Here is a 9,157-nt window from a genome sequence, read left to right on the forward strand (position 1 = left end):
GAAACTCGTCTGTGTAATTAAAAATCTATCGCTTCTCTAACGCTTAAATATCGCTACAATGCATTGGTCAGATCTATCATTTGAAATATCAAACAGGTTTAGCGCACCGGCTTTCCAAAGTGCGCATCGAAACTTGGGAGATTGTGAAGATGAGTACTTTAAATTCGGTCCAACCATCGGTACAATTGTAAAATTTTTGACAAATCCTCATTTAATCTTCAGTGGACGCGCGCTTTTACTACGGCATTGGTGTGTGACGGTTTGCCATGAACATGGACAACCGATGTACATTTTATTCGTTTTACTTTAATAAAAAAACACTGCTTCATTGCTGATCGGTTCTAGTGATCGCGTCATGTGAGTGTGCTTCTTACCATATTAAAGCGTATTCAATTCTGAATGTAAGACGTCGTACTCCACGTCTGCGTGGTACGTCTTTAAATGCTTTTTTGTTTAATATAAAGTGAGATAGTATAGAAAATTGAGGCCAGAATGTTGAACGAAATCGTCTAGATGTTCTAGTAGTTACTGATCAACATTGTTCAGCGTAAAAAATGTCATTCCTGCCACCAGGAGCCAATCATCGTATGGGGGGAAAAAACAGAAACAAAATGAACGCTTTACCACCGTGCGCGATAACAGATGATCGTGGCGTACACGTTGTGCACGCTAGAATCTTATAGTAACTCTGATGACTTGTGCTGTTTACAGCGAATAGAAACATGGTGCGTTTTCACGAACTGGTTCTTATAAAATAATTAACTATCCCTTCCTTCCGGCCGTTCTCGCCTCCTTTCGTACCCAACACTAAAAAGCATCCCCAGGAATGTGTTTATTTTGGGTCGCCTATTGCACAGTGGTTTCCGTTTCGGCTGCCTAGCTCTAACCAATTGTTCCCTTCTTTGTGCACGCCTGTGGCGTTCCTTTTTTTTCTAACAAACTAAGTATCGGTATGACTAAAGCAAGCGTACCTTCTAAATCTTTGCCAAAGCAATTTACGTCTCCTTATGTTACTTTTGGCCCAATAATTGTGTGTTTGTGTGTGTGTTTTTACTTCTTCTTAGAATTGCTCCTCTCTTCTCCAACGGTTCTACGCTTATTTTCTGCCAACTACCATTCTATCGCTTAAGTAGTTGTCAAATTGACAGTTGATGCACGAGCTGTCATAGTTGACAGTACTATACCCACGTTACACATCGATACGCAATAGAGGGGGTTTAGTGTGAGTGAGTGGACTAATTTGTGTTTGGCATCTCTATGAAATGCGGCGCTTCCACTGTACCCTATCGACGGTCGAGGAAGCCTTCGGTTGTTGATGGCGCAGCTGGAAAAAGGCAAGTAAAGCTAAAGCAGTACTTCGAAGTAGGAGGTGCTAAGTAAGGACTAGAAATAGGAAGAATTGTAAACCATCGAACGCGAACAGGAACGATGTGTGTTAGAGGGAAAAAAAGGAAATAGAGAAAAACCATAACAGTAAAAAGGTTAGCGAGAAAGAGAGAAAGAGAAAACGGGAAAAGAAATTGAGAGTAGATAAGATGTTTTGTGGTTAGTTCTGAAAAGGAACGCTACAACTTCGCGCTAGTGTAACTTTTCTACCAAATCTAGTGTCAAGCATGTACAGAAGATGCAACTTGTCCGGCTGTTACGCCGGCGAACCTAAGAAGCGCCACTACTTTCTGTCTACGGCAAACGGCTACTCTGGCGGAGTGGTGATAATTTTTACCGTAGTGGTATCGTTGTCGGTGCTGGACGATGGGTTGGAAATGTCCGACCGAAGGGTGAGGCTATCCAGCTCGGAGATGATGCTGCCGGTAGTGGGATCCGGGCTGCCCAGTGGGCTTGTCACACCTTCCGTGACTGACGGAAGGAGCGATTCGTTGGAAGGTTGTCTGAAAGCAAAACGATCCAGAGAAAATACATCTGTAACAAGCATCTTGGTACGGATGCTTTTTTTTTGACACCCAACTTTAACAAATGCAGACCGCATTTTGAAACAAGCAATGACACAGCCTGAATTAAGATTTACCCGTATAACAAAGACCTACCGTTCGGAGGTGTGGTAGTCACCAGGGGCTGAGTTGGATCGCCCCGAGCGACAAAAACGCTCCAGTCGAGATCCACCCGCCTGTGGTGCCCGACCCGATATGCCTTTGGTGAATGGATTCTGGAACGAATGTTTCTTCAGCATGGTCTTTATCAGTATTAGGGTGTCCAGCTTCGGTATGCTTTTGACCACGCTATTCATATCCTCGTCGTTGATCTGCACCAGCCGGCAGTTTTCTTCCTCCGTCGGAATCCGGACGCTGTCGTGCCTGGTGAGCCACGTGTGTTCCTTGATCTGTGGCAGCGTTATACGTTGCTGTGGATCCTTGTCCAGCATACGGCTTATCAGATCACGTAGCTCCTCGCTGATGCCGCTGTTCGCCGGATACTCCAGTGGGTCGTTCTTTATCTTCTCGTACACACCCGGCACCGAGGTGGCAATGAACGGCACATTGCCGTGCACCAACGAGAACAGGGTGGCCCCAAGCGCCCAGATGTCGGCCGCCTTGCCATTGTAGAAGTGTTGCCCGGGTAGCAGCGTTTCGGGGGCCCGGAACGCTGGTGTCCCCGCCGTTGACCCATTGTTCATGGCGGCATCTTCACCGAGAAACTCGTTGCAGACGCCCAGGTCGGCCACTTTGACACTGCCAGAATCGGAAAGTAACAAATTTGCCGGCTTCAGGTCCCCGTGGATGATGCGCTGATAGTGTACTGCAAAGAACAGAACAGCCGACAGCATTGTTTACGAGCAGACAGGACAAAACAGGTCCCCGGGGGTGCCCCGGGTGCTCCAATTAAGTGGGATAATCGGATCCTCGGTGTTGATTGTTTTCCGTGCGTGATTTAGCGTCCAGCAGCAAAACAAATATCTACCATCGCACCCGGGAAATCAATCACCACTGGGCACATGGTCACCATAGGTGCGGATACAGCCGGGCGACTATGCGTAACCTAACCGACATCGATCCCAAGGTCGCAGGCCGCAGGCTGCAAAACACATTACTTACGATATTCGACACCCAGCAGCACGTCTCGGAAAACATTCCAGGCACGTTCCTCGCTCAGGGGAGTGTCGGTCGGTATGCTCAACACTTCGCCCTGTTGCACCAATTCGAAGACTAGATAGAGCGAATCCTCCAGCGGATCGTCGAGCACTTCCACCAGCTTCACTACGTTCGGATGGTCCAGCTGACGGGAAACGCGAGCCAGCAGCGCGAAGGCGGAGGGAAAAAAAAGGATTGAAACAACGACCCAAACAACAACACAAAAAAACAGGAAAAAAGGACAAGATTCAACATCAACCGGCACAAAAACAAGACCTCAGGAGAGGTTTGGCTGGACAGTTCGGATGTCAAGTTTCTCTTACCTTCTTCAGCACGGCAATCTCACGGTAAACCCGATCCAAGGGCGAAGTACCGCGCTTCGGTCCCCGGCGCATCAGACCTGCCTTGCGGAGCAGTTTTCTTTTCGACAAGATTTTCATCGCATAGTGTGTGGAATCTTCCTCCGAGTACGCCAGCTTCACCAAACCGTACGAACCCTGCGAATGGGAAAGCAGTTCAACATGGGGTAATCAAGTTGTGCAAATCTGCTATTCTACTGCATTAGGTTGAAATCTAATTTGCTCCCGTGCGATGGAGCGTAATCTATGGTAAGTGACACGAAAGCAGTTACCCGTGAAAGTTGTGCTTTGTGTGTAGCTTATGTAATATCGAATATCGGTGTATTGCGAATCATTAGAAGAGCAAGCAATCGCTTTCTTCTGTTTCTGCTATCATTAACCAATGGGGCGGCCCGGTGGCATGATGGTAGCGGCGCCGGTCTTCACACGAACGGACCGGACCAAAATCCCATCCGGGCCAATCCCCCGTAGCAAGGACTGACTATCCGGCTACGTGGTAAAATAAGTCGATACGGCCAGGCCGTTCTAACGAAAACAAAAAAAAAAAAAAAAAATCATTAACCAATGGGAAGCTCTTTGGGATTCATGTTTCATGGTGAAAGTTTAAGTAATAAAAATACAATAACGATTACAAATGGAGTTACTCATAGGACTTATATAAGATTAAATTATTCTTCACATTAACAATTGCTGTTTTTCTCTTGTCTGATCATTGTTCCGATCATTTGCAAACTATTGGGTTTTAAAATTTTAAATGACATTTTCAAATGCTCTAGGAAAGTCCTTTACAACCGCACTGGGGTATTCCAATTCATAGTTAAGGCATATATCAACGTTGCTTCCGAAGTTGGTATCAATTCAACACTAGAACTACCAAGCGTTTCAAGCGTTTATCACTTTACAAAAAAAAAATCGTAGACATGGAATATGTTTTAATACGTTTTTCACTTCATACTATAGAAAAGATACATAAAAGTCATCCATCAGCTATGGTAAAATTGTTTAACCCCAAACATTAATGTAATGAATATGAAGCGTCCCAGTGAAAATGACTCCTCCGATAGTTCTAGTTGTTAATGAACGTTTGTAGCGGCTCCACTATTGCCATTTCACACATTCGCAGCCAAGAACCTTTATTCTCTCTGATTGTCATCAGTTTTGGACAGATCTAGTATTTCCACTTGGTCGAAGCATTTGGTGGGACTAAAAAGCAAATTAGTTATTATGAGTTGCTTCCGTACGGCTAAATGCCCAATTCGTATCTCTTTTGTAATTAATAAATTATTTTGTATCTGTTTTGTTAAATAATAATAAATGATAATAATAATATATTTTTTTGAATTCCTACCTAGTGATTAGCATCTTTTGCTCGCATTACTTTACTTAATGAGTGATAAATAATTGACATCATCAAGAGAAGATTTAGGTATTTAAATATTAGAGTTTTTATGCCAATACGAACTCACAGAAGTATGAGACTTCTTTTGCTACCTTCAAAATGGCAACAAATTATTTGAAACCATACGGTGGACGTTTGACCCAATTAAGATAATCTGGTGTAGGATAGATGAGGTCTAGAAATTCACGCATAATCAATAGGCTTTTGTCGAACTTCATTTGATTTTGTGTCAAAAACTTTGAAATTATGCTGCAAATTAATTATGCATTTCACCAAACTCACCTGTCCGATCTGATCCAACAGTTTGTACTGGTTAAGCTGCAGGAAACTCCCCGACTGTTCGATCGAAACGCGCCTCGATTCGCGCAGCGGTGTTCGTCGCCGGCCACTGCGGGGACTGCCGTACGGGCTGTTGTACGGACTGTAGGGCACATTCGGATAAATCGGACGACTCGTTTGGTCAAGCGTTTGCAGCTTGGGCAAGACACGCCCTTTCAACCCGGGCGGCACGATGCCGGCGGCACTAATCTCGAGCTGCGATTCGGACCGGTTGGAAGCTTCCAGCATGTCGTCATTATCTGCCAAATCGAGGGATTGAGTTTTGGGAAGGATTTTAATGTGCTGCGTCATAAAGCGTGCACTATGCGACCGATATGTGCCACCGCCGGCCACCATCGACACTGCACCACCACCACCAACCGCACATTGATTTCCCCGGGCCGATTGGCCGTCCGTGGAAATCTGCTGCTGGTGGTGGTAGCTTTGATAGTGCTGCTGGTAGCTATGGAGAGGCGGTTTGCTGGATCTTCCCACCATCCCGGTGTTAGTGATGGACATGGCGTTGGGGATGGTGACACTGCTACTACCGGCGGTAGTGGTAGTGGTGGTTACGAACGGGTGGTATTGGTTGCCGACGGATGATGGGACGTTAGTAGTTTCGTCGCATCGATCTGCATCGAGCGGCACGTTAGTGGACACGAAAGGCATAACAACGGTTGTTGGATTAGAATGATGGTAATGCTGATAGTGGTAGTCTTTATCACAGGGTTTGGTAATGGGGTCCGCTTCTTCACACGGTGCATGCACGGTTGTTGGGTTAGTACGGTTAGGGTTAGTAGTGGCGTCATCGTTATGGTCGCTGATGGTTATCATAGGATGGTAATGCACGGGATCAGCGGCAGGGTTGGCAGGCGCCATTGGTTCAACGATGGGTGGCAAAGGTTCACCGTCACCGGATGCGGTATTACAATGGGATGGTTTACTGCTGGAGGAAACAGCGGCCGCCGCTGCTGCTGCCGCGGTCATCGCCACAGCCGCCACGGCCGCTGCTGTTGCGTAGTGGAAACTAGTACCTGTCGCTCCCCTGCCACCGCCCGTACCGGGCTCGATCTGAATCGTTACTGGCTGCGGGACGCTGGTGGACACGCGCACCACATCGGCAAACCCCCGAGCCAGCTCCATCCCCGGTGGCGATGCGGCAGGCCCTTCGCTGACCACCACGGAACCGCTGGTACCCATCTCCCTGCAGCTAAAGCTATGATTGACGAATTGATTACTCTTTGCACTATCTAATGGTGTGGACGTATCCTGCCCACCGTCCCGCGTCCCGGTCGTATCCGTCGCGGTCGTCGAGATGCAACCCCTGGCAGACGCATGCGAATCGCGTACGGATGGGGGCGATGTGGAAAAATTGAGACACTTCATACTAGCACTGTTGTTGTTCCGATTGCCGCTGGTTCCACCGCCACTATCGTCGGCAACATTGTGGCGTTCCGCATCGATGACGATGGTAATGTTGCCCGGTAGTTGCTCTGCGGGGAAGGAACCCTGCAATCCACGATCCTTGCGATCTTCCGATACGGGGACGTCCACTTCTTCAGCTGCTTTGACTGTTACTGCCGACTCGATGTCCGCTTCCGTTTGTACCGTTGGAGACATTTCGTTCGTGTGCGGTACTCTGCTTGCCATAGCAAATGGCACGTGCCTGTTGAGTGTTGGGTGTGGGGATATTGGGTGGAGAAATTGAATTAAAATCAATCGCCAGGCGGGATGTAAACACACTCACCCGGAGCTGGATACGAATGCAATTTGCTGAGTACATTGACATTAGCTAATCGTTTGATCATTCCAATATGTCCTTCAGGGCCGTATCTGTAACGGAGAACGGGAAAATGCATGGTGAGGTGATGCTGTGTTTTATTTGACGGTTTCCAGGGGTTGGCAAAAATGGCACACAATAGAGATTTAAGCTTGGTTATCGGAGCACACTTCGAACACTTTTTTGCGTAACATATCGTCGAACATTAGTTTTTTTGCTATAAATGCAGCACTTATCGGTGTGCGGCAGACGGTAATTGATTTATCGAAATCAAATTTAATTCCACATTTTTATCTCAACGTGCGTTCTCCTGGCTTTTACAACACAATTGTACCTTCGGTTATTTCTCACTGCCGCTTCCAAATATATATCGGAAATCTCTTCCATTCCCATTTGTGCCCACTTCCCAAACCTCTTCGATTTTCTTCCCACGGTACGCGTCTCCACATTCCCGGCCACATATTTGCTGTACCAATAGATGGAAGTAAGCGCACAATCTCGGTATAGCGTTTTAGCTTTTATAGCGAGCCGCTCTAATTGAATTCATTAGGAAGCGAACTGAGCTCTGCGCACTGTGCAGCATCGTGGTTCGATGGGGTGTGTGTTGGCACTAAAATATTTACGCCCCGGTTCGAATTGGAAACACCAACCAACCGGAATGGGAATGCTCAGCTGGCGTTTGAGCATTCGGATGTTTGCGATCCGCAGTCACACGAGCGTAGAAATGGCGTAAAAATGCGAACCCGCTACGGCACAGCAGGATCTAATTAATATGCTGTGCGATATTTGTCTTGCTTTCGGTGACTGTTTGTCTACGTCATTATCAGCCAACACGCCCGGCCTGGGAGTTCTGGATGTTTGAGCAGCAAAAATGGTGAAGAGCAATGTCTGCGATGTTACATTTCGGGGATTAGACAATCACAGGTGGTCTTTGGCCCTACCGTTTCGGAGCTGTATGGCATGTAATTCTTATTTATGCGTGTCTGTATAGTAGGAAATGCAGGGCGGGCCAGGTGGTCCAGTGATAATGAAGCCGGTTTCTTAGACTGAAGGAGAACCTGCACTAAATCCGGCATGTTCCCCGGTTCCCAGGTCGTAATATTATATGTCTTACGGGGAAAAAAGAATTGAGAAAAGCAGAAATTGATAGGTCAAGGCTTACGTGGTTATCCCACTACAGAGAAGAAGGATAGTCAAATCTTTTGGGCATGCACTGACCACTGTTCCACCGTACCGCCTGGCTGCGTGATACTAATTTTATTAACTTCAACATGAACATCTGATGCTTAATGACACGAAACAGTGTCTTCACAGCCGTTCAATTGTTTCGTGCGAGATACTCTTACCACTAGCATACTATGTGCGAAAGGATCGCACCTCAAGAGATACCGTGAAAAAAGGGGTATTTAGGATTTAGCATGTCTTTCGTTCGCTTTCCGACTCGTCAACAGGTGTTTCTGTGTGCGTTTGCTGTTTGTGAAGAAAGAAAAGAGCAATAGAAGCATCTAACGATGGGGATGAGTACGAAGGACGAATAACGCACCGGGCAACTTGAACCATGGCCACTACACAGGGCACTGTGCCCCGATGGATCAAAGAATCCCACTTACAGGCACCCCCGCTTCTTGCAACTGACAGTGGTTTATGGGGTGTGATATTCTCGCTATCCCAGTGCCAGCCGTACCAGTGCAGCCGGATGTCCCGGTTGCTTTCTTGCATTATTCGTTGCTACCGTTGCTGGTTTCAGGTTGCGCTGTCGTTGGTCGGCGCATTGCAGGAGTAAAAGTGTTTGAACTTTCGAACCAAGTGCAGATATAAGGGTGTTCAAAGCGAAAAAGTTCACACTGGATGCAGTACGGAACATTGATCCCGATCCGTATCAACAACCCTACGCAGCGTAATATAGCACAGTGTTGTGCAAAGAGGCTTTTTTGTTTGACGCGAGCGAAGGAATGCACGACAGGGAAGCGTAATAAGACACCATCTTCACATGGGTTGCTAGGAGCAAAGCGTGATAACAATCGTAATTTAATCATACATTTAACAGGTGTGATAGAAGATCAGGCAAACGATTGATCGCAGTAGACTGCTCGCTTGTGAGCGCGGCTCACTGCCACTTTTTTTTCTTCTACGTGCCTTCTTTCTCGCGTTCCTTCTAGGAAGTGTGTGTGTTTATATTTAATCCCGATGTCGATGTTGTGTCGTATCGTTTTGC

The 9,157-nt window shown here is 46.8% G+C and overlaps 1 protein-coding gene across 1 annotated transcript; it reads right to left on the reverse strand.

Moving 5' to 3' along the window:
• Positions 1–1,693: 1,693 nt before the first annotated feature.
• On the reverse strand, positions 1,694–6,812 carry LOC128719868 (uncharacterized). Its single transcript, XM_053813508.1, has 5 exons — positions 5,127–6,812; positions 3,410–3,583; positions 3,051–3,231; positions 2,046–2,754; positions 1,694–1,889 (listed from the first exon to the last, which is right to left on the reverse strand). The coding sequence occupies exons 1-5, from the start codon at positions 6,810–6,812 to the stop codon at positions 1,694–1,696; spliced, it is 2,946 nt and encodes a 981-aa protein (XP_053669483.1).
• Positions 6,813–9,157: the final 2,345 nt, after the last annotated feature.

Source organism: Anopheles marshallii, chromosome 2, assembly GCF_943734725.1.
Source record: "Anopheles marshallii chromosome 2, idAnoMarsDA_429_01, whole genome shotgun sequence".
Taxonomy (NCBI): Eukaryota; Metazoa; Arthropoda; class Insecta; order Diptera; family Culicidae; genus Anopheles; species Anopheles marshallii.

Bases quoted from the DNA above. Each gene is read 5' to 3' on its own strand.
- LOC128719868 (XM_053813508.1), bottom strand. From the start codon at position 6,812: ATGGCAAGCAGAGTACCGCACACGAACGAAATGTCTCCAACGGTACAA. The intron at 3,232-3,409 runs GTAAGAGAAACT...GTTTCCCGTCAG, and splicing joins AGATTGCCGTGCTGAAGAAG to CTGGACCATCCGAACGTAGT. The intron at 2,755-3,050 runs GTAAGTAATGTG...TGTTCTTTGCAG, and splicing joins GCTGCTGGGTGTCGAATATC to TACACTATCAGCGCATCATC.